Genomic DNA, 24,969 nt, shown 5'->3' with positions numbered 1-24,969 from the left:
CGGGTCTTCCTTATCTGAGTTGTATTAAAGAGAAAATTCTAACTGTACAGATTTTCATTGCAAATGTATTTGTTTCTAATTTTGCTTCTGGTTTTTATTTGGGTAGCGGATATAAAGCAGAACCCCCTAATTGTAATGGGCCCTGGCATCACTAAAGAATGGGTGGAACAGAGGAACAGGACTTTACGTGTTTATGGGAGCACTAGCAAGAGAAGACAGGGGGGCAGAGGATCCCAAGTCACTTGGCGATAATGGGGTCCCTGGAGAAACATGGCCAATGAAAACTTCACTGTGGCAAGGATGACTGGTAGCATTTTTTATAATTGCTAGAGCAATTTGACATCCTTTTCCTGTAATTACTCTATATCCTCAGGAGCAAAGTATGTCCTGTGTCTTCTCCTTCTCTTGTCCCCCATGTTGCCTTTGCTCTGGCTACCTGAGAGGGCCAGGTGTACTAGCAGTTGGTTGGGAACCCAAAGGCTCCGAGCTCTCTGGCAGGAATCCTCTTCCCCATCCTCTGTACCTCTACATGTTCTTGCCACCTTTTTCCCCTCTCTCCTGAGGGTACTGTTTGTTGTACTTCCAGCTGGGTGGCCATTTTCTTACTTAGGTCCCACACCTTTGGACGGAGAGGTGGCATGGCTGTCCAAGCTCTTCACTGCTATGACCAGACCATCTTCCCTTTCTTCTTTTTAAACCTACACCTTTGGATCAGACTCTGTGACACATTTTCCTTGCTGCTGCATCAACTCCTAGGTCACTCCCTCTCTCTAAGATTTTGTCTTCTAGGTGATTGTGATATTTGCTAACACTGCCCCTGGCACTATTTTTGTGTTTACAGTATTCATTTGAATGGATCCCTACCCAGAGATCTTGCCTTTCACATTACTCAAGCCACCAATTTTCCTCATTTTGTTATTACCAAAACTATAACCCCTCTATAACCTAACCTCTATTTTCTGTCACCATCTCCTGTACTTCCAGTCCTTCTTGAGTACCCCAAGTCTAAAAGTTCTTTAGCCCCACTGAGCTGTGTCGTCTGTCAGTCCTACCACCTTTCTACTGTCTTTCAATCCCCTCATACCTTTACCTTCCTCCTGATACAACTAAATTCCACGGTCAACCATTTTCAACTCCTTGCATTCAACCTTGGGACCATGTTCTCTCATTTTATTATACTCACCTGGCAATTTCCAAACTTACAAGTGTATCTAAATGCTGTACACAGCTGGAGGCAACATATTATTATGATGACTGGAGTCAAACTAAATTCATGACCGTTAACTTCAAGTGAACCATGAAAGCTATTGAAAAATCAAAATACACGGACCCAATTCATTCATTCTCTCATTGTCTTAAGTGACCATTTCACATCACCCTTCAAAATTCTAATATCTTCTGTTCCACCTTCATGCTCAGCAAGATGTTCTTTAAGGATAAGTTCGTGACACCTGTTGCTGCTCAGATACTGTCCTTTCTCCTGTTATGAGGGATGTGCTGTCCATCTCCCTCTATCCAATCTTGCCTACTCAAGGATATCACAACAGCAATTTTTTTTTGCTCTCTCCTTTGCATCACTAGTTTTTTGTCCTATTCTAGAAAATGCACATTGGCAAACAATCATATATAGGCTCCCTTATTAAAAACAACAACAAACTCTTTGACTCACAGTCCCCTCCAGCTATTGCCACATTTCTGTTTTCTTCTTTCAGCAAGATTTCCTGAGTTACTTTGAGTCTTTTCTCCAGTTCACACCATGATTATTTTCTTTTGAATCCACTCTATTTAATCTTTTGACTCAACTACTTCATTAAAATTATTTTTGTCAGGATCATCATTGGACTCTACATTTCAAATATAATAAATATATTTAAATAAAATAAATATATTTGAAAATATAATAATAAATATATTTAAATAAAGTAAATACATCTAAAAATATAATAAATATATTTGAATATAATAGTCAACTTTCAGTCTACAGTATTTTTGACCTGTTAGTTTTTGATAGAGTTGATCATTCTATCCCTCTTGTAACACTTTCTCACTTACTTTACATGAAAGCACTCTCTTCTGCCTGCTTCTTCTCCTATGATGGTGGTTACTCATTTTAACCTGCTTTGCTGCTTCCTTCTCTCTCTGAAGTCTAAAGAGTAGAGTGCCCCAAGACTCAATCCTTTAGCAGCATCTCTCTCTCTTCACTCACTCCTTAGGTCACTTGAGCCTCAGCATTTTAGAATACCTACCATACATTTTCTATCTCTAGTCTGATCTTCTCTCCCGGCCACCCAACTTACATATCTTACTTGATGTCACACTTAGATGTCCCATAGGGATCTCAGACTTCTGTTGGAAATCAAACTCTTTCTTAATCCTGCTACTGCACAGGCTTTCCTAGGTAAGTTGATGGTGACTTTGTCCTGCCAGTTGCTTGGTAAAAGCCATCACAGTCATCCTTGACATCTTTCTTTCTCTCACACTCCACATCTAGCCTTTCAACAGATTCTATTGATTCTACTTTAAAAAATATACAGAACCTGACCACTTCCTCCTATGTCTACTGCTACCACTGTGGCCAAACTACTATCATCTCTTTCTTAGATTATTGCCATAACTTTCTGGTTGATCCACTTCTCCTCTTTAATTCCATCTATTCTCAACTCAGACATAGAAAAACCTTTTTATACCATAAACCAGAATAAGCCACTTTTCTATTCAAATCCTCTAACGGCACATAACATCACTCAGTAAAGGAGAACCATGCTAGCATTCTTGCTATTTCTGGAGCATTCCAGCTCTATTCCCACCTCAGAACCTTTGCCTGGAACCCATTCCCACCGGACACCCCAGCAGACACCCTCTTGTGCCCATCCATAGTCACTACAGATTTTTAAATCAGTGTGGTCTCCTCACTGAGGCCTTCTCAGACTATTTTCTGCACCTACCCCCTCCCAACTCCCAACCTGTATTTATTTTTCTCTCTTGCTTAATTTTCATCGAGAGTATTCTTCACATTTTGAAACTATATTACTTCTTTGTATTGTGTATTTTCCTTTTCCTTTTCCCCCAAACCTTCTCCCCCACATGCTAGTCTGGTTTGTACCTTTGCCTGCTCCTGCCACAGCACACTTAGGCTATATATATCAACAGTTTCTTTGCCTAGAAAACAAAACTGATATTCCACTTGTCTATATTTTGGTATAATTGAATAGAATATTTCCTTTTGGCCTTCAAAAGAAGCTCTTACTAAAGAACTATAGAAAATGTGTTATGAGGTACAAAGCACAACGGAAATACTATGCTGCTCATGACCTGAGATCTTGCCTTGGCCTAACGGGCTCTGAGAGTGACAATCTGTTGAATCTCTGGGAATCAAGGATCTCATTAGTAGGATTAAGTGATTTGCCAGGCTCACATTTTAGGCCGAGGTAATTTTGGGCTTTTGCCTCCTTAAGTTCTACAATGAAAAAATAATTTAAAACCTGTGAGTGAAGTTTCGAGATACATCCATATTTTATAGAAAATAGTGACATATACTTTTGAAAATTCGGAAGAAAGCAGTGGGGGGAATGAAATGATGTCCTCCATGTGCTCCGTCTAGTCACCCTAAGTATGCAGACGGCAAAGAAGCAAGCTTGAGGCTGCTCCTTCACAGCACCCTTATATTTATTGCGGGTCTACAATTCTCGTGGGTAGAGGTACTCCAGAATTTGAAGCTGTTAAGATTCTAGAAAATTAAAAAGTAAATACAGAAAGTAACTATAAAAGCATGATGCATGATGGGACAGCTTGTGTGGGGTCTAGGGCAACCCTGTAAGCAAATGCATTAATATTTACGCAAAGCAATGCAATGAATCACTGTAAATGGCCTTTTTTCAATTCACGTCCAATTGTGCCACAGAAGAGTTCGGCTTTTAGGGGCCAAATGTGTCACAAAAACCTTTCAGGTTCCATTCCTTTATGGAGCTTGGAATTTCAGAGAAGGGTTTGCAGAGCTGTCTTAATTCTCAGTGAGTAATCAGAAAACAACTACAGTTTTGGTAAGATAAATATTGGAAAATCCTTCACCTCCTCCACACGTGGCATCACAATCTTCCCAGCCTGTGTGCGTCCACATGAAAAGGGGTTCGGGTGCTTTTGAGCTCTGATTCTCTGGAAGAGGGTCCAACGGGATAGTATATTCATAGTGAAGACCATAATTTTGGTCTTGAAATAGCAGCACCTATAATATATGAGAGTGATCAAGGCAGATGGGTTAAAGGAGAGCACAGACAATGTGAAGTCTAATACCAAGGATACTGATATCTTAAAACACTTATTACATGGTGTGCATGCTCTTTTTACATGCAGAATTGTGACATTATTACTGAAATCATCGAAGTGTCATACTTCTGAAAAGACTGGTGTTACACATTTACCTCTGAGCTAAAGACAACATGAAAAACGGCCCACTTAATGAGGTCAGAGATACCAGATCATTTTTTTTTAATGATCTATGAATGGACTAGGCAGTTTCCCAAATTATGATACATGTAGAAGATGAAGTTAGTGGAGGGGATGGGGCTATCTGTCCTACCTAACTTCAAGAGATAAGCCACAATCTAATGTCAAACGTAGACCTCCCACTCATATAAAACAGAAAGATGGACAGAAAGTCCCTGTGTCACTGGTAGAGGAAGAGGATAGAAGACTTTGGGAATCACTTCACCCCAGAAGGGATAGAGAACGTCTAAATTAACCAGAGAACAATATTTTTCCATGTTGCTTAAAGTTAACTTCCAATTTTGGCAAGATTACTGATTTTTCATTTGCAGCAAAGATCATTTCATTTGAAAAGAAATTTATGTTAAAATGAACTCTTTAATAAATATTAACTTACTAATGGTACAGTTAGGTACACATATGTAAACAGTGCAACAGACCAAGAAAAATGCATGAGGATAACTGCACACTGGGCCACACTGGACTAGCACATAAGCAGAGACCATGTCTGTTTTGCTCCTCCCTGGTGCCCAGTGCCAAGATTAGAACGACATCATCTTGGGCGATCATGTCTATTTTAAATGAAAGAGGGGTGCCTGGGTGGTTGAGTAGGTTAAGCATCTGACTCTTGATCTCAGCTTGGGTCATGATCTCATGGTTTGTGAGATTGAGCCCCACATCGGGCTCTATGCTGACTGTGTGGATCCTGCTTGGGATTCTCTGTCTCTCCCTCTCTCTCTCTCTCTGCCTCTCTCTCCATCTCTCTAAGTAAGTAAATAAATAAACTTAAAAAAATAAAAACTTTAAAAAAATAAAAAATAAAATAAAATAAAGAAAAATGCCTGAAGTATATTCATTTTAAATGAAAGAATGAATGAGAATATATGTTCCATTAGAAGTACATTTACACAAAATATGTCAACCCCATGGAACATATTACTTCTTTGAATCTGAGAATCTATAAAATGCAATATCATGCATAAAACATTATCTAAAATTTATATTTTGTTAAATTATTAAATAACTTTGTTGGATATTAAACCTCTATCAAGGGAGTTGTAATGACAGGTAATTTACAGTTAACACTCAATGGGAAAAAAAATTACATGAGCCCAGGGTTAATTTTCTTTGCTTTTTTTCCCTCAATATTCTGCTCAATATATCAACAGAAATGCTAAGATATATTTTAATATGTGGATCTGGGAACTAACATACTGGAATTATAAATCAGTTGTATCAATAATAAAAATAATAGTTTTTAAATTCACGTACACATAACGTACTGGGATATTCATTCTAAGTATATCACAGTGTTGATTTTGGCATTAAATATCGCATTTGATGTTGCCAGTTATAAGTGACTTGGGGCTAAATGAGTTAAGAGAGAGAGAGATAGAGATTGACTTATCTTGTTTATGGACATAACCAGACTATTACATAGTTTTTAAAGGGATAAAAGGAACATAAATTACAGTTATTTGCCAACTTCTTTAATTTAATGAAAACATGTCTCTTTTTCTTTAAAAAACTACCTTTTCATTGATAGAACTTTAGATTGTCCTTGAATATCTAATGCCATTTAAAATAAAGACATTGGCTACAAAATCATTAGCTCGCTCTTAAACCATCTGAGTTTGGCAGTGTATCTCTGCGAGAAGGAAAGTGTGACCGCGTTACAGTTGAGGGGCACATTTTGAAGCATGGCAGCAGAAGGTATTGCCTTTCAAAATTCAGTACCGGCTTTCAATCTGTAATAGTCATTAAAGAAAAATATCTTAGAAGTGCAGTTTCCCTTGGATTACTGAATAAATCCAGGTCACATAGATGCCTTCTTTTAGACATAGTTCACTGACTTTAATTATGCTTCATGCTTCCAGGAAAAACCTTGGTAATTACCAGGCAGATTAAGGATTCTGCAGCAAGGAAACTCCTCTGCCCAACACTGAGATCTCACAGACCATTTTAAGATTTTGAATTAGAGACTTAATAAAGAGCACCGGTCTTGTTCCATAAAAAAATGTAGGTTACATTCATATAAGGCAGGTTACCCGGTGGCATTTTCTGCAACCCAGGGATTACAAATTGGTTTGTTGTTGATAATGTTGTTATTATAAGTGACCCAATCATGGAAAGAGCCAGATATTGGTCATACAGTGTTTGGTTAAGTCACTTTTTTTTTCTTTCTCCAGATGGCATAGGGCACAGAGTGGAGTTTCCAATTCAAATTAAATAACAGGATCCAAAGAAACTGTGAGGAGATGAAGAACATAATGATTGAAAGTATATGTATACTTATGATCCCATGCTGTCTGGTGTGAAGAACTTACATCTAAGCTTAATATCAGGAGAGACTGATTAACACCTGGTTTATTCACAGCTGAATGACTTACGGTGAGACGCTGTGCCCATTACTTAACCTATTTCATACTAAGTTTATTTTTTAATCTGTGAAATGGAACAGTAATAATACATATCACTCAGGGTTACTGTAAGGATTAAATGCTTTAATGAATGCAAAGCCCTTTGGAACAGTGTCTGACTCAGGGCTCAGTGAGTGGTATGTATGATCATTACTATTAAGATCTGGAGCAGAAGGTCCCCATGCATCTCACTTGGCTCCCTTCCTTCCTGTTGGTAAGGTCTACGATTTCAGTTCCATGAAACACTGTTATCTGAAATGTGGTCACTGGACCAGCAGCAGTGACATCATCTGGGAGCTGGTCAGAAACGCAGAGCTCATGTCCCACCCCAGATGAAACGAATCAGAATGGGCATTTGAACAAGAACCCCAGGTGATCTGCAGGAACATTAAAGCAGAAAAAGCAAACGGGCTGATATGTGATTTGAACCTCTGGCTCCTAGACCAGCAACACAGATGTCTCCAATTGAAGACAAATTCAAAACTTGAATTGTGTGCCGATATTAAGTAATGTGGCACACTACACTCCAAATAAACAGTCAGTTGATCGTGTTTTAGAGTTGTTTTTATGTGTGGACTTAAGGAGGTGTTGAAGTGTCTGAATTTCAGACTTTGCCACTAAGATGGAGAACGTGCCAGCCGTGCAGTGAGTGCTTGGCTACCGAGCCATTACCAGTGACTGCAAAGATCAAGGTCAAAAGGGGCATGTGAACCGGCCACCAGCTGGGACACAGAACCCCAGCGTTCTGCTCCCTTCACTTCATACTCAGTCCTGCCTCATACTGAGTCTTTTACTACATGGTAGTAAGAAACACTCAAATTTTCCTAATTCTTTACAGGAATCAATTCACCTATAAGAGAACAGAAGAGGGTGATTGGAAGCACTGTTAGACATGTTTACCAAATCTTTTCCCAGGGAGGATATCATTTTATCAAAGTCATTTTATATAGATTCAGAAAATGCCCATTCCATCGATACTTGAAATGCTGTGATTGGCCACACTATAACACTGTCTTTACAGACATCCACTCTGGTTAGCGATTCACTAAGATGCTGTTAGTAAACTTCCTCTTTTAGAAAAAATAGGCTCCTTCTTGCCTGATGATTTGCTTCTACTTTGAGTCCGTGAATTCCCTAAAACATCTTGCTCTTCCCCCAGTAATTTCTGGCTTTGACATCATGATTTAGAATACATTAAAATGAAAACCTAAAAACCCACCTCTTAGATAATTTTGAATGTCTACTGACAATTCAACCTTGGAAAGAAGATAAGACAAGGTACATTGGGAAAGCCCTTTGCCATAGGAATCTGATTATGCAATGTCATCAGTTCGTCCCCTCATACCAGGAGGTGTAGAGGTGATGTGGTAGGACCTTTGGCGGAGATCTTCTCCCAGAGGCCTCGTCTTACATAATGAACAGTAGTGCCCGCTAAGTTGAATGCTCCCGAGTGTTCAATCTTCCAGTCACTATTAATAGACTGCTTTCCAGTGTCTCGTAGAGCTATAAAGAGGTTCAAAAATATTATGACAGTTGAACATGTCCTTATTTTGTTTCAAATGATTTTTTTTAATTGAAACTTCCAGACTCTTCCACATAATTGAATTCTCTAAGAGACATTTATGTGAAGGTTAATTGAAGGCTTTTATGTCATAGTTCTATGAAAATGTTTTGATAAGGTAAGCCAATAAATCTTCCTAAATATTGTTTAAGCTAATCTTCATGGATTGAACATTTGACCATCTCCAAGTTTTTTATATTATAAATAATGCTCAGATAAATGTACCGTATAATGTGTATATCTGAATATTTGTCTCAGACAGAATCCCAGATTTGGAATTACAGATCCAAATACGTTAAACATTTAAAGACTGTAAAAAATATTTTTAAATTGATTTTCACAAATGTTGCATCAATTTAGGCTTCTGTAACAGTGACCAAGAGTACCCAGCTTCAAATACCTCATGGAAGCACCTTTTTCTTGTATTATATTTCATCATGACTGAACAGTTATCAGCTATCAGCCATAAAGTAGGAAATGCTCAAAACTTCTGGGACCTCCCCAAATTAACAATTATAAATATGTTATCTGCCTTTATTGAACTTCTAATCTAACTGAATACTCTGGAACTCGTGTGGGAAGAATGAAGAAAAACTGTCTGAAAGATATCATTTCCTGAGGATGTTAACCAGGGGAAAAGAGAAGCAGAGAAAGAACATTCCGGACCGAGAGAGCTACACATGGGAAAGCCTTAAAGGTCACAGCTTGGTGAGAATCAGGGAGCAAGTATGCAGGACACCAGATGCGCTGAAGGGGATCATAGGAGGAGGCTGGAGAGGTAAGGAATCGCCGGACCTTACAGGCCTTGTTCATGTTTTAAGAGTTTTTTTCCTAAGAAAAAATACAAAGCTATAGAAGTTTGTGAACAATGTTGTATAGAAATGGACCGATATGGAGCAAATTTGGATAGGGAAGACAGTATATAACATTAACACAGTAGCCCAACTGAAAGTAATGGTAGCTTGGATTCACGTATTGGAGAAGAATACCAAGGGGCATTTAGGAGTGAAACTGATAATATGTGATGATGATTTGGCTGTCGTGGGTGATAGGAAGTATGAGGTATGATGCAACGCTTTTAGGATGAGAAAACAGGTGGGTTATGACAACAAATAATGAGATGGGAAAGACAAGCAAAAGAACATGTGTGAGGAGAAATACCAGGAGTTAAATTATGAACAATGTAGATTAAAAAAAAATCTCTTGTTTAGTTGCTATTGGGGTTAAAGGTATTTTTCATTTGCTTATGAGTCATTTGCATTTAAAAATTTTAATTAACAAAATAAATTATTAATTCTCTATTAAGGCTTTTCTGGTCCACTGAGGGATTTTTCTGGTGCTAATATTTCCATTTTATAAGTCATGTATCAACAAAATTTTCAAAATTTTACCTTATCAATATTAATTTCTACCAAATAATAAGATTATTATGTACTATCCATAAAGTACGCTTTAGATAAATCTGAAAATATATATGCTTGATATTTTATGAAAAATATGTAAGTATTCACTTTTACCTTGAATTTTAAATTTGAGAGGGAAATAATGGTGACAGAAAACTCTTACCACTTTGCAAACAGCTATTACAATCTACAAATGGATATACTTCAGATAATGCTAAACTGATTTAAAAAATGATTTTGCCTAAAAGATAAAATATTTCCTTATATTTCTCTAAAATCTATTAAATATTTTAAGAAATCTTTTTGGCCTAGATTGGTAACTGTGGTCCGTATAATTCCATATTGTTCCTGTATTTCAACATATACTCAGGACATAATTATAAAGAAACATTTCCTGAAAATCTCTAATAAAAATGCCTTTAAAAACCTTCCGGGGGTGGCTATAGTATAATGTTTAGACTCAACTGACATTTCTGGAATTCTGCATTCCCCTCAAAATGGCACGCACAGGTACCTGAAAATCCACATAATTTATAAGCTTAATAGCAACCTCATATGAAGAATTAACACTCTGTGTATGTGATGTTTCTTATTTTATGTTTTTGTTTTTAATTCATTAGCTTTAAAATGGGTTTTTAGAAAACCTGTTTCTGGCCGTACCTTAACAAATGGAAGTGTACTAACTCCCCCACTTTAAACAATGAGAAAACTAAAAATATATGAAACAACTCTTTTCAGACACTGGACAATGTCAAGAGAGAACCGAGGTCCCTAAGAGAAGGAGAACAAATGAGATCTCTAAAATTGTTTTGACTTTCTGCCTGAAGATTTTTACTAGACCAAACCACAGGGAAGGGGAACTCAAGAAAAGCACAGATAAAAACGGCTTCAGTGAGATGACGACACAGAGAATGGAGTTCAAATTGGCTAAGGCATCTGGAATCTGTTTTATGGAGTACTGGAGAAGAGGGAGCTACACAGAGTCAAGCTCCAAAAATCTGCTGAGGTGTTCCTTTGAGCCTGTGGCTAAATACCAAGGTGTAAATAAGTGTGGTGAGATTCCTCAAGGCTGGGAAAAAGCAACTACATAGGGCCTGGAAACTATACAGCTCCTGGATCTCATGTAGGGTTGGAAGACATACGAGTTCTATTCATTCAGAGTGGGTAGATCCTACTGAACACACAGAGACTTCAGTGGAGCACTTAGAAAATGTGCACTTTAGAAATAAGGCTGGACTAGTCCCAGAATAAAGGCCACTCTGGACCCACCCTAACAAAGCCTTTACAAAAGCTACAAGAAGTTAAGCTGATGTGAAATTAAATTGAGTGGGCAGCAAAATAAAACTCAACACTCAATAAAAAACAACAGCCATTCGGAACTGTCACATTAACAGTGTCCAGCATCCAACCAAAAAATTACTAGATATGTGAAGGAGTCAGAAAATGTGACCCAGAATCAGGGGGAAAAAATCTGTTAATAAAATGAGACCCAGAGAGATGATGAAACCAGCAGACCAAGACTTAAAAAAAAAACCCAACTATTATATATGTTCAGTATGCACAAGAGTTTAAAGAAAAATCTGTAATATTAAAGAGAAAAATGGAAACTTTAAGAACATAAGCAAATCAAATTTCTCACAATAGAAACACAAAATCTCTGAAACAATAAATTCACTAAATGGGCTTAAGAGCAGATTAGACATTGAAAAATAATCCAGTACACTTGAAGAGCAGCTGATAGATTAGAAACTAATTGGAATTCAAAGAGAAAAATAAAGGCTGAAAAAATGAAGAGATTCACAGGAAATGTGATAAACTCACATTGGTATAATTAGCATCCCAGAGAATAGGTTGTAGGCAGAAAAATTATTTGAAGACATAATGCACCAATTTTTTCTATATTTGATGAACACCATAAACTTACTGTACTATTCAGTACAAGGGAACCCAAGCATGATAAGCACAAAGAAAGCCATACCAAGGCATATCATAATCAAACTGCTGGAATCCAATGATGTGAAGAATAATCTTAAAAATGGCCAGAGAGGAAAAAGGCACATTATATATAAGGAAAAAGGATTACAAAATTTCTGGATATACTATCAGAACTAATACAAGCCAGAAGACAATGAAACATTACCTTTAAAGTGAAAAAAGAAAATAAAAAAAAAGGAAAACCAAACAAAATATAGAATTCTATATCCAGTGAAAATATCCTTCAGAAAGGAAAAAAAAATACACTCTCAAAAAAACAAAATTTGATAATTTTTCTGCCAGCAGAGTTGCTCTGCAAGAAATGAAAAAGCACAGGGGTGCCCGGGTGGCTCAGTCGGGTTAGCATCTGACTCTTGATTTCAGGTCATGATCTTACGGTTCATGAGATCAAGCCCTGCATCGGGCTCTGCTCTATCAGTGCAGAGCCTGCTTGGGATTCTCTGTCTCTCTCTCAAAGTAAATAAATAAACATTAAGAAAAAAAATGTAAAAGGACAGATGTTCTTCAAGTAGAAAGGACATGGTTCCAGGTGGAAATGGGTGTCTATGTGAAGGCCTGAAGAATGTTGGCACCAGTAAATGCATAAAAATACTTAAGTAAGCTTTTTCATTAATCAGTTCTTTATAGGATGATTGGCTTTAAGGCAAATATGATTACATCTGTTTTGGTGATTAAAGCATATGTAGAAATAAAGTGATTAGATGGAATGTAGATATAAAATGCATAATAGCAAAAAGGGGGAGAAGCAGGTAAAGGGAAGCACACTGTTTTAAGGAACTTGTATTATATGTAAAATGGTATAATATAATTTGAAAAGAGAGTGTAAGAAGTTAAAAAATGCATTTTGTAAATCCTAAAGTGACCATTAAAGATATAAAACAAGAGTTATATGTAGCTAATAAGCAAATAAAAGAGATTAAGTGTAAGGCTAAAAAATAGAAGACAGAGAAATAGGGAAATAGGAATAAGAAGGCATGGAAAACACAGAAAATAACTCACTATGCCCATAATTATATTATATTTAAATGCACTAAGGATATTGGTGAAAAGAGAGAGACTGTCAGGCCAGAAGGGGAAAAGAAGACCCCACTCTATTCAGTTCAGAAAAATAGGTAGATTAAAACTAACTGGATAGGGAAACTTAAGCATGAGACACTAATCATAAAAAAAGATATACTGACTATATTAATACCAGACAGCATGGACTTCAGGGATTTCCAGAGATAAAAAAGGGATTTTTTAAAATGTCATTTAAGGGGCCCCTGGGGGGCTCAGTTGGTTAAGCGTCCGACTTCAGCTCAGGTCACGATCTCGTCATCCGTGAGTTTGAGCCCCGCGTCTGGCTCTGGCTGATGGTTCAGAGCCTGGAGCCTGCTACAGATTCTGTGTCTCCCTCTCTCTCTGCCCTCCCCCGTTCATGCTGTGTCTCTCTCTGTCTCAAAAATAAATAAACGTTAAAAAAATTTTTTTAAATGTCATTTAAATTTAACTTACTTCAAATGCAAAATTCTAAATGCCATTAAAAATATATTAAGGAAACGATACAATCCTAAGTGTACAACAGAAAAAGCATCAAAATGCATGAAGCTGGGAGCCTGGGTGGCTCAGTCAGTTAAGCATCTGACTTCAGCACAGGTCATGATCTCACAATCCATGAGTTCGAGCCCCGTGTCAGGCTCTGTGCTGACGCTCAGAGCCTGGAGCCTGCTTCAGGTTCTGTGTCTCCCTCTCTCTCTGTCCCTTCCCTGCTCATTCTCTGTCTCTCTCTATCTCAAAAATAAATAAAAACATTTAAAAAATTTTTTTTAAAAATGCATGAAGCAAGGGGCACCGGATTATCTCAGTCACTAGAGCGTGAGACTCTTGATCTTGGGGTTGTAAGTTCGAGCCCCATGTTGTGTATAGGGATTACTTAAAAATAAAAAAAAAATCTTAAAATAAAATGCATGAAGCAAAACTGACCTAATTGAATGGAGATACAAACAAATCCACAATTTCAGTCAGAGATTTCAATAGTTCTCTTTTCCTAATTTATAAAGCAAAAAGAAAATAAACAAGAATATAGAAAATATAAACCAAATGGAGCTAAGTGATGCTTAGAGAAGAGTCAGCAACTGCAGAATATAATTTTTTAAAGTATAAATGGAACATTAACCAACATAGGCCATGGGTCATTGAAACAAGTCTCAACTGAAATCAAACTCAATGTATTTTCTTACCACACAGATTTAAACTAGAAATCAGTAACAAAATACCTATTAAAAAACTTACAAATATTTGGAAATTAAATCGTACATTTACAAATAACCCATGGGTCAGTCAAATCAGAAAATTACAATGGTAATTTGAAAGCATTTTGAACTAAAATTACAGTATCTATAAATTGTGATATGAAGCTAAATCAGTGTTTAGATAGATAAACTGTCATAACAGCAAAGAATAAAGGAGTGAAATCAATTATCTGAGTTTCCACCTTAAAATATATAAGAAAGAGCAACAACAAAGGCAATCAATGACACCAAAACTTGGTTATTTTAAAAGATCAAACACAGACACTGCATTACAATAGAAAAATATGACAAAAAAAAAGCTTTAGGACAATAAATTTGAGAAGGTAAAGAAATGGGTTAATTCTTTGTAGACACCAATTACCAAATCTGACTCAAGAAAAAAGCCACCTGGATATATATATGGTACACACACATGCACTGAAGAAATTAAGTTGGGCTTTAAAAACCTTTCCACAAAGAAAATACCAACATTCAAACATTTAAGAAAAAATACTACCAATTTTAAACAAAATAGAAAATAGAAGAGGAGGGGCTCCTTCCTAAAAATAATTTTTCCTGAGATAGATAACAAATATAGGGGCACCTGGGTGGCTCAGTCGGTGAAGTGTCTGATTTTGGCTTGGGTCATGATCTTGCTGTTTTGAATTCAAGCCCCGCATCTGGCTCTGTGCTGAGAGCTTGGGACTCTGAGCCTGGAGCCTGCTTCAGATTCTGTCTCATTCTCTGTGCCTCCCCCACTCTAGTTCTCTCTCTCTCTCTCTCTCTCTCTCTCTCTCTCTCACTCTCTCTCAAAATGAATAAAGAAAATTAAAAAAAAAAAGATAACGTGTAAATACCTGTATTTCATTGTTACCTTCATAAGTAACACATTGATTAAGAATATTTATTTGTATTTAGGGTCACCTGGGTGGCTCAGACAGTTAAAATCCCACTTTGACTCAGGTCATGATCTCCAGGTTCATGAGTTCACCTTGGGCTCTGTGCTAATGGCTCAGAGCCTGGAAGCTGCTTTGGATTCTGTGTCTCCCTCTTTCTCTGCCCTTCCCTCACTCGTGCTCTCTCTCAAAAACAAACATTTAAAGAAAGGATTTATTTGTAACTATTAGTCAGGAAAATTACATTTTTATATATTTTAGAGCCAAGTGTTTTTAGAAAAAGTAAGTTTTTGCAAATTTTTATCTGACACTATGGCTTGCCTTTTAATTTTCTTAATGGTGTCTTTCAAAGAGCAACAGTTTTACTCTTGGTGAAATCAAACACATTCATTTTTGGGTGAAAGGGTTGGTATTTTTGTACATCTATTGTAAAGAAATCCTTGTGAAGCACAATGCCTTAAAGGTTTTCTCTTATGTTTTTTGCTAGAAGCTTTAGAATTTCAGCTTTTTTGTTTAGATCTCCAATCCATTTTGACTTAATTTTTATGTATGATAAGAGGTAGGGGCTAAAGTTCATTTTTTTTGGTCCTCATATAAATACCCAGTTATTCCAGCATTATTTGTTTAAAGAATATCTTTCTCTTCTGTGCTGCCTCAGCACTATGTTTAGAAGTCAGTTCATGCCCACATTTGTGCTTAATTTCACTATGAAGATAAATTTTCCCAGTTTTCTTTGTCAATTCTTGCTTAAAAGCTTTCAAGCTATATTCCTGGGTTCATATAATTATAAAATTATATTATTTAATGATGACTTAAATGCTTAGATAATTATTCTGTGACTTCTTTCACCTCCGACAATGCATTTTCCTTTAAAGTGAGTTCTGACTTATATTACTATGGCTCTATTAGTATTTTTTTGGTTTTTATTTTTCCTAGTATAGTTTTCCATTCTTTGATTTTCAGTTTTTGTGAATCTTAGATGAATACCATATACCTGAATTATTTTCAAAATCGTCTGACAATTTTTGTCTTTTAACTAGAGATTTTAGTTTTTAAATGCATACTAAGACTGCTAGTATGTTTTGTTTTATTTACACTATCTTATTTTGTGCTTTCTTTTTTCATTTTTTCTGTATATTTCTATTATTTTTCTTCTATCTTGTATTCTATTGATTGACTGAATTTTTAAAATTTAATTTTGAAAATTGTACTTGGCTATTTGAATGTGTTTAGTCCACTTTTGCTTATTTTAAATATTTTTAATTTTTTAATGAAATATTTTTTAAATATTTTAAATATTTTTAATTTTAATATTCTAAATTTTTAATATTTTAAACAATTTTATTTATTTAAAATTTTAATATTTATATATTTTTGTTTTAAAAATATTTTTAATATTTTAAAATATTTTGATTTTAATATTTTAAAAATATTTTAATATTTTAAAACAATTAACTATAAGAGTTTTATATTTTCTGTATATGATGCAAATGTGTATCTGATTCTGCTCTCCCTTATTTTTACTGTTTATTTATGTTCACTGCTCATAATGTTTATTTCCTTTTGTGTTTTCTGAACATTTCTTTACTACAAAATTTTATTTGTTGAACCTTATAAAATTCCTTTGAGGCCTGGTTTGAAGGTGCATTACTTCAAAAAGGATTTGCCTTTGCATATGCCAGCCACCTTGGTAACTTCATTAAAATAAATGTCTTGGAGTTTTGTACTTCATAGTTGGGTAAAATGGTGCTATGAATCCATAGGCGCATTTTCTTTGGGTTACGAACCCTCAGGGAGGTTGATTTTCTACTTCCACCTAGTATCAAAATTAATACCGACACATTTCCTGATCTTTGATGGAGCAAATCTATTTCTTTGTCTCCTTCACGCTGAGCTTGTAGTCCTTTGGGGTCCTGCTTTATTTAGGTGTCTCCTGTTAGAGCCTCTACTTTATAGAGCCTCAGGCTTTGTTTTCTGTCCACCGTGTATCCTGGTGCTCAAAATCTAAACTGGTCACCAGGATTAAGCTTAACTGGGATTTCGGTCAGCCTAATACTTGGCTTCCTGTTCTTACTTTGTTTTTGGCACGTGAAGGCTCCTTAATTTCTTTCCATTTTAGAGGTAAGTTTAAAAAAGTGTTCTTTTTTTCCTCCTTTTGTAATTTGCTCAACAGTTTAAAGTGTTTTTAGTGAAAAGTTTTTCCATAGTGGTTTGCAGGCAAAACTGCAGGCAAGGTAAATGGGCCCATATGACCTTTTTTATTAGACTTTTAAGAATCATAAGCTACAGTGATTTTTGTAAAGATATAACATATGGTCGATCTGAACTACTCTCCATTTTGGACTTCCTGATTAATTATTAACAAAACTGAGCCATGATATTCAGAAATGCAGATAATAATTACATATGGGAATATAATTCAGTGAGTAATGTAAAAGAATAATTGTATTGGGAGGGAATTAACTGTCTCCAATGAAATTATAGTTTTATATAGACAAGTTAATTTGTTAAAGATCAGCTTTCCAGGAAATAATCCATTTTCCTGATGCTATTTCAGATAAAGATTTTCAATAACTTCCTTCCAATGTCCAAAGAAGCCTTTAGGAAATGTGGTTTATGATATGTATTCTCTATGATAGGCTTGAAATCTAAGATTTTAGGCTTAAAATCGAGGATTTTAATACTGTGCCATTTTCCCCCCAAATTTCCTCTCATCCATGTGTGCTATCTCAGCAAATGCCATTATTATTTGCCCAGTTGTTCAATCCATAAACCTAGAAGTGATCCTTGAACTTTACTTTCTATCCACACAACCATTCTCACCAAGTTTCATGAGCTCAACTACTTCAATGTCTCTAGAAGCCACTGAGTTCTTCCCATTCCCAGTCTGTGACTGGACCATACCACTGGCCACTTTCTCTTCATCCTTGCACCCTTCTCCTAATTCATCAGGATAGCTGTGATTGATTCAGTTAAGAAGTAAGGAAACTTCTATTTTCAACATGAATCTCCCAAGTAGTATTCAGACTGTTCAGGAGCACTCATGCTATTTCTTTAAAAAGTAAGAGACCCTAGTAACTTATGCCTAATTCTAAGCACAAAGAAAAGTGACAATCATGAGGCCAGAGACTTAACAAAGACGTGGGATTCTGGGGCGCCTGGGTGGCTCAGTCGGTTAAGCGTCTGACTTTGGCTCAGGTCATGACCTCACGGTTCATGGGTTCTAGGCCCATGTTGGGCTCTGTGCTGACACTCAGAGGCTGCAGTCTGCTTCAGATTCTGTGTCTTCCTTTCTCTCTGCCTCTCCCCACCTCATGCCCTGTCTCTCTCTCTCTCTCTCTCTCTCTCTCAAAAGTACATAAACATTAAACAAATTAAAAAAAAAAAAGACATGGGATTCCGTTTTTAAATTAAATGCTCTTCTCATAACAAAAAGTGGTTGGAGATTTATGTTTAGAGATATACATAAGGGAAAGAAGATGGGATCTGGCATACCTGGAGGTAGTGACGGGAGAAGAAAACCACCACTTCATGATTTATATTCCCCTGAATTAATGCTATACAATTGATCTCATTAGTTAAGAAATGGGGGGAAAGAGGGAGATTGGGGGGAAGTTCAAGGAAAATTTGTTCATATAGGACATGTACTTTAAAATCACAAGCATAATGTGAGAGACAATGAATTAAAAAAAAAACAAAAAGTAAAAAGAGACAGTAGGAACCAGATACAATGGCCACACTGCTTGGGCTTAAATCTAAGATCATGGTTTTTTAGATGTATGATCTTGGGAAAGAAACTTAAACTCTCTGGTCCTCTAGTTTTTGATTTAAAAAAAAAATTAGTGGTGCCTACTTCACAGACATGTGAAGATCTATTTAGCAGATATATTTAAAGAACTCACCCATACTAATTACTATACAAGTATGAACCATCTTTTTTTAATTAAAATTCACTCAAAAAAAGTCTTTATTACTTTCTGTGTGCCAGAGTCTGCTTTAGTTACTGTGGATAAAGCTCTGAGAAAAATGATCCCTGACTTCAAAATTAACACTGGAAGATACACAATATAAAAGCACGTATGCAAACAGAGAAGAAAACTCAGTGGTGCTGGTGGTAGGTGCTCTGAAGAAAATAAAGCAGGACAATGCAGCAGAGAGTAGCTTGAGTGGGGGGTCACGGTGGTTATGGAGAGAAAGTGATATATCTGGGTAACTGACAGGATTTGCTGATGTATTAGAGTGGTAAAGGCAACTATCAAGAAGAACTAGTTGTGGTATAAACTCCTGGATAGAAATTAGTGACTGTGGGGTCATAAATAATGGCCCCCAAAAAGATACCCGTGTCCTAAAAGATAGATATCATACAAAGTATCTTCTCTGACCACAATGGGAAATGATTTAGAAATCAGTAACAGGGAAAACTGGAAAATTCATCAATGTGGAAATGAAACAACACTCAAAAAGCCAATGGATCAAAGAAGAAATTATGAGGGAAATTAGGAAATATCTTGAGACAAATGGAAATGAAAACACAACATAGCAAAAGGTAGAGGACACAGCAAAAGCAGTGCTGTGGGTGGAAACTTAGAGCAACAAATGCTTACATTAAAAAAAGAAGATCTTATAATGTTAACAACCTGACTTTATAAGCTAAGGAACTAGAAAAAGAACACACTAAACCCAAAGCTACCTAAAGAAGAAAATAAGAAAGATTAGAGCAGAGATAAATGAAATAGAGAATAGAAAAATAATAGAGAAAACTAACAAAACCAGAAATTGGTTCATTGAACAGGTGAACAAAATCAACAAAACTTTAGCTGCACTTGACTAAGAAAGAAAAATAAAAAAGACAACTGAAAAGTCAGAAATGAAAGTGCGGACGTTACAACCGATGCTGCAGAAATAAAAAGGATGGTAAGAAATGTACTGTAATAATTCTCATGCCAGTCAGAATGGCTCATATCAAACAGACAAGAAGTAAGAAGCTTTAACTAGGTTGTGGAGAAAAAGAAACCCTCATGTACTGTTGGTGGGAATGCAAACTGGTGTAGCCACTGTGGAAAACAGTACAGAAATTTCTCAAAAAATTAAAAATAGAAACGCCATACAATCCAGTAATTCCACCTTCTATTTACCCAAGGAAAATGGAAACACTAATTCAAAAAGATATATGCACCCGCATGTTTATTGCAGCATTATTTACAATGGCCAAGATACGGAAGTAATCTCAGTGTCCACCAAGAGATAAAGAAGGTGTGGTGCATATACACAATGAAATATCACTCAGTCAAAAAAAAAAGAGTGAGCTCTTGTCATTTCTGACAACATAGGTGGACCTAGAGTATTATGCGAAGTGAAATAAGTCACACAGAGAAAGACGACTTGATTTCATTTATATGTAATCTCAAATGAACGAACAGAAACAGACTTATAAATACAGACAAGAAACTGGTAGCTGCTAGACAGACAGAGCAGTGGAGGGATGGGCAAAATAGGTGAAGGGGACTAAGAGGTACAAACTTCCAGTTATAAAATAAATAAGTCATGGGGATTAAAATTACAGCTTGGGGAATACAGTTAATTATAATAAGACCATATGGTAACAGAAGGCTACTACATTTGTCACGGTGAGCACTGTGCAATGTATAAAGCTGTCCAATCACTATATTGTGCACCTGAAACTAATAGAACATTGTATGGCAACTATACTTGAATAAAAATTTTAAAAATTTATATGCTAACAAATTGGATAGCCTAAAAGAAGTGTACAAATTCCTGGAAACACAAATCTTACCAAGACCGAATCACAAATACTTATAACTAGCAAGGATACTGAATCAGTAATCAAAAGTATCCCCCAAAAGAAAATTACTGGATGTTAAAATGGCTTCACTGGTAAATTCTATGCAACATCTAAAGAAAAACCAACATCAATCCTCACATTTTCCAAAGAACTGAATTGGAGGGAAGACTTCCTAATTCACACTTAGGAGGCCTAGCTCATTTTTGATACCAAAGCTAGACAAAGACACTACAAAAAAAAGAAAACTACACAGGAGCTTCCCTTATGAACATTGATTTAAAAATTCTCAACAATACACTAGCAAACCGAATTCAGAAGCATAAAAGGCATTCAAATCAGAAAGGAAGAAGTACAATTATTTCTGATTGCAGATGATATGATCTTATACGTAGAATATTTACTCTTTTACCAGACCTAATCACATTAGATCCCTTTAATCCATGGATGCCATAACTACAGACAACCATTTCATATGACTTAATTGGTTTGTAATTTTGATATGTGAGCAATATGTATTTTGGCAACTGAGCATTTTCTTTCATATATTTAAATCATTAATTGGCCTAATTAAAATAGCTGATACAATTCTTTCCATATGCAATACTTAAACATTTAAAATACTCTCTTCGTAGGTGAATATACGTAAAGTGAGGAAAGGAAACAGCACCATTTCCCATCAAAACATTAAATCCTTTCAGGATGTCAGAATTTTTTTGAGAATCCCACAAGATTTTCTATTTCTAAAGGAATCATATGCACAGACACACACATATATGCATTTGTACATGCAATAAATGTGAATGTGTATATGCATATATGAAATAAACATGTTTATGAAATATGTCTGCATATGTGTGAAATAAAACATACCTAAATCCTCCAATGAGTTTTTTTTTTTATAACACAGCATAACATGTGGAAGCAATTTATACTCTCCCAAAAACATAGACAACCAGATTGCTTTTGCTCTGATAAGTCCCTGGGAGAGAAGGAAAGAAATTCCTACTCGATATGACAAGAGGTGCTTCCTGGGAAATTCAAACATGTAACTAGAAACAGATTGATGTCTTCGTCATTACAGAACTGTCAGGGCAGGGAGTGGGGCTCGTACTTGGATCGGCTCTGTGTCAGGTTACCTAAATAGCTATGTGCCGGCTTTTCCTCCACAACTTTGATTCTTCTTGCTCCAGCAGGTATCACCAGCACTTCTACATAACCTGTAAGGGTCAATAAAACACGAAATAAATCTTGAATTCTCTTAAGATCTCTTTTCTTAATTGACTTGCTCTTTTTTTCTTTTGGTTTGGTTTTTGCTATGGTATTTCAATACTTATGGAAAGAAAAAAAATGCATACAAAAGCTGTCATCATTGCAAGGGGAGAAATTTCTTGGAAAGATGTCGAGTCTATAGCAGTATTAAGGGCAAAAAGGTAACTGTATTTTATGTTAAAAAACATAAAGGCTCATTGATCTCTTATGAAGTAGGAGGGGGAAAAACCACAATGGTAGAGCTCAGTTAGAAACACAGTAGATCATGGAACAAAATAAGTAACTTCAGATTTTGCTCATGAAACTCCTTTAAGTTAGAATGTGTGGGGAAGAAGGAAAGGCAGCTGGAGAGAATGCAGCTGGCAGGATCAGGTCCCTGGAGTAGCTGAGAATAGGACAAGAGAGACCCAAGCACTCCCTGAGGAGATTAACAAAGGGTTTTGAAACTGGGGCTGGAGACAAGAAAGTGTAAGGTTGCACCTTGCAATCTAGCATCACCCTGAAAGATGTCAAACAGCTAGAAGCAAGACCCAATTAAGTGTTTGTTAGAAAACCCTTTTTAGCAGAGGTGAGGAATGTAACACTTGAAGTGAAATAAGATAAAAAGATAAAGTGAGATAAAAGAGAGTTTGCAGAAGAAGTCACAATTAAGACTTCATTTAGTGCAGAAGAGTTATACAGCAGACACCTACTTTTGGCTGAGTAGTTATGCTTTAAATTTTAATATTATAATATATATGATATAGGTAATATTTAATATTCTTAATATTTGTGTAGCTCCATGTATCTGATCAAAGTCTAACTTCAAAGCTAGTAGAAAGGCACAATAACTGATCCCAGAGTTGTCATCTGTTGATTAATTTTTCAGAGTCCCGAAACTGTTTATAATTATTGGTGTAAACCCAAAGGTAGCACACTCCCCACCCGGTGGCAGTGGCTGGAATCTGAGGCATGTGTTTTCTGAATCATAATTTCCATTAGTGAATGCTGCTTACCCAATTTAACCATTGTTAGCAAACCAAATCATACAAGCACTATCATTTTGAAACATGAACAAAGTAGGCAGTGATGAAAGTAGAAGCAAATGTTTACTACCGATTTATACACAGAAGTACGGTAAGAAGATCTGTGCACTCAATGAGCTCATAATGAAATTGGAAAGACAAAGCAAAAATACCTTATACAAACAGGAGTTAAATAAAAATTCAAAAATTATGTAAAAAAGATCATATGCAGGATGGTATGGTTAACTCCCTGCTTAAAAATATAAACCACTGTTTCAATAGTCCTCCTCCTCTGATTACATCACCACTCAAAAGGTTCACTGCTATTTTTAACTCACGGAAGTGGGATTTTTTGTTTTCCTTTTAAATTGTTATACACATTACTCATGTTTGAGAAACACTGGCATCAACTCGAATCACTCAGATTCAGAGAAGGGAACATTTCATAGAGTCAAGTAAAGCTTCACAAAGAAGTAAACAGACGAACTGTCATTGAAGAATGGACAGGAATTGAATATGTATAAAAAAAAAAGTATGAGTTAGCTGTATGCAAGGGAAAGTAAGAGAGCAAGTAATATTTTTGGTAGCACATAAGTAAAATAATTCTGTCAGAAAGACAAGATGTTAGAATATGTCTCTGTTAAAGAGAGTTTTAATGCATGCCCAAGATACTGAATTGATCCATCTGAAGTTAGTGAACATAGCAAGGAACTTGGTAATCAGCTACTGGTTGGGAGAAGCTTTATCTGAGAGCAGTATGCAGGATGCCTAGTGATAGGCGAGTTGTGGATTAACTGTATTGGGAGGCTAACATAAAACTCCAGGATTACGAGAGGCTAAGGAAGAAAACCCAGTAGGCCTTGTGAAGAAAAAAAAAAAATTCTGAACTGACAACCAATAGAAAGTGGGGAAATAAACACTGAACACAAAGCTTTCTTATTACTTATGTGAGAATGCAGCCATAGTTTATAAGAAAATGGAAGTCAATCTTTGATAGTTCTGGTAAATTGAACTTCGCAAATTATAGTTAATAAACCAACATAACACACTAGTGAAAATAGCTACGGAGAACTCTGGAACATCTGGAACTCCAGAGAAAGACTAGGCTATTGGAGTACTTTTGTGAGGTGGTAATATCAGCCATGGAAGTAACTGGAGAAAACTGAGGGAGAAGAGAAGTGAAGGACTCAACCTAGGACAGACATAGCTTTAAAGAGAGAGACTGAAAATAAAAAAGAATCCAGAGAAGGAATAATCATGAGAAGCAGGAGATCTGGCTGTTCTGGTGCAGTGGGATCCTATAGATTGGATTGTCTTAAGAGAAGCTGTTGGTCAACTGTGTCAGAAGCTGTAGAAACATCAAAGAGAAAGATGACTAAGGAGAGCCCCACTGAATGTCACAATCAAGAGGTGACTATTCATCTCTGAGCAAAGTAACTTAATAAAGTATTTGGAGAAGATATTAAATTTCAGGATGTTAAGAAAGAAGAGGAGAGAGAGAGAGAGAAGTAGAGGGAGTTACTGTAAATACCTATTTGAGTTTAGCAGTAAACTCAGAGGTTTGTTGTATATTAGGACAGTAGGTTATGTCTAAGTTTATAGTTCTATCTAGAGCAAGTGTCATTACTCAACTGGAATCGCTTAAAGGACAGATGAGTTAGACGGAGTTTCAAGAAAAAAGGGAGAAAGAGAAATACAGAGCAAAATGGTTTGAAGAGAGATGGCCAATGAATGGGGACCTAGATATTTTTCAGTAGGTAAGTCATTTAGCATGATTGAGAATGTGCATTTTTAAATTTATTTTTTATTTTATTATTTTACTTCTTAAAGGTTTATTTATTTATTTAGGGAGAGAAAGAGAGAGCA

At 36.1% G+C, this 24,969-nt stretch overlaps 1 protein-coding gene across 1 annotated transcript in view; it reads right to left on the bottom strand.

Annotated features, from left to right (window-relative positions):
• The window catches only part of ADAMTS19 (ADAM metallopeptidase with thrombospondin type 1 motif 19), a 236,229-nt gene that overhangs the window by 41,624 nt on the left and 169,636 nt on the right, over positions 1-24,969 (bottom strand). Inside the window, exons 16-18 of the mRNA XM_042958856.1 lie at positions 21,967-22,047; positions 8,248-8,405; positions 4,069-4,222 (exon numbers count right to left, since the gene is read on the bottom strand). Coding sequence (XP_042814790.1) covers positions 4,069-4,222; positions 8,248-8,405; positions 21,967-22,047 — 393 coding nt within the window. The remainder of the gene's footprint in view (positions 1-4,068; positions 4,223-8,247; positions 8,406-21,966; positions 22,048-24,969) is intronic.

This window comes from Panthera tigris, chromosome A1 (genome assembly GCF_018350195.1).
Source record: "Panthera tigris isolate Pti1 chromosome A1, P.tigris_Pti1_mat1.1, whole genome shotgun sequence".
In the NCBI taxonomy this organism is placed as follows: domain Eukaryota; kingdom Metazoa; phylum Chordata; class Mammalia; order Carnivora; family Felidae; genus Panthera; species Panthera tigris.
This window is presented reverse-complemented; position numbering and strand designations above follow the sequence as displayed.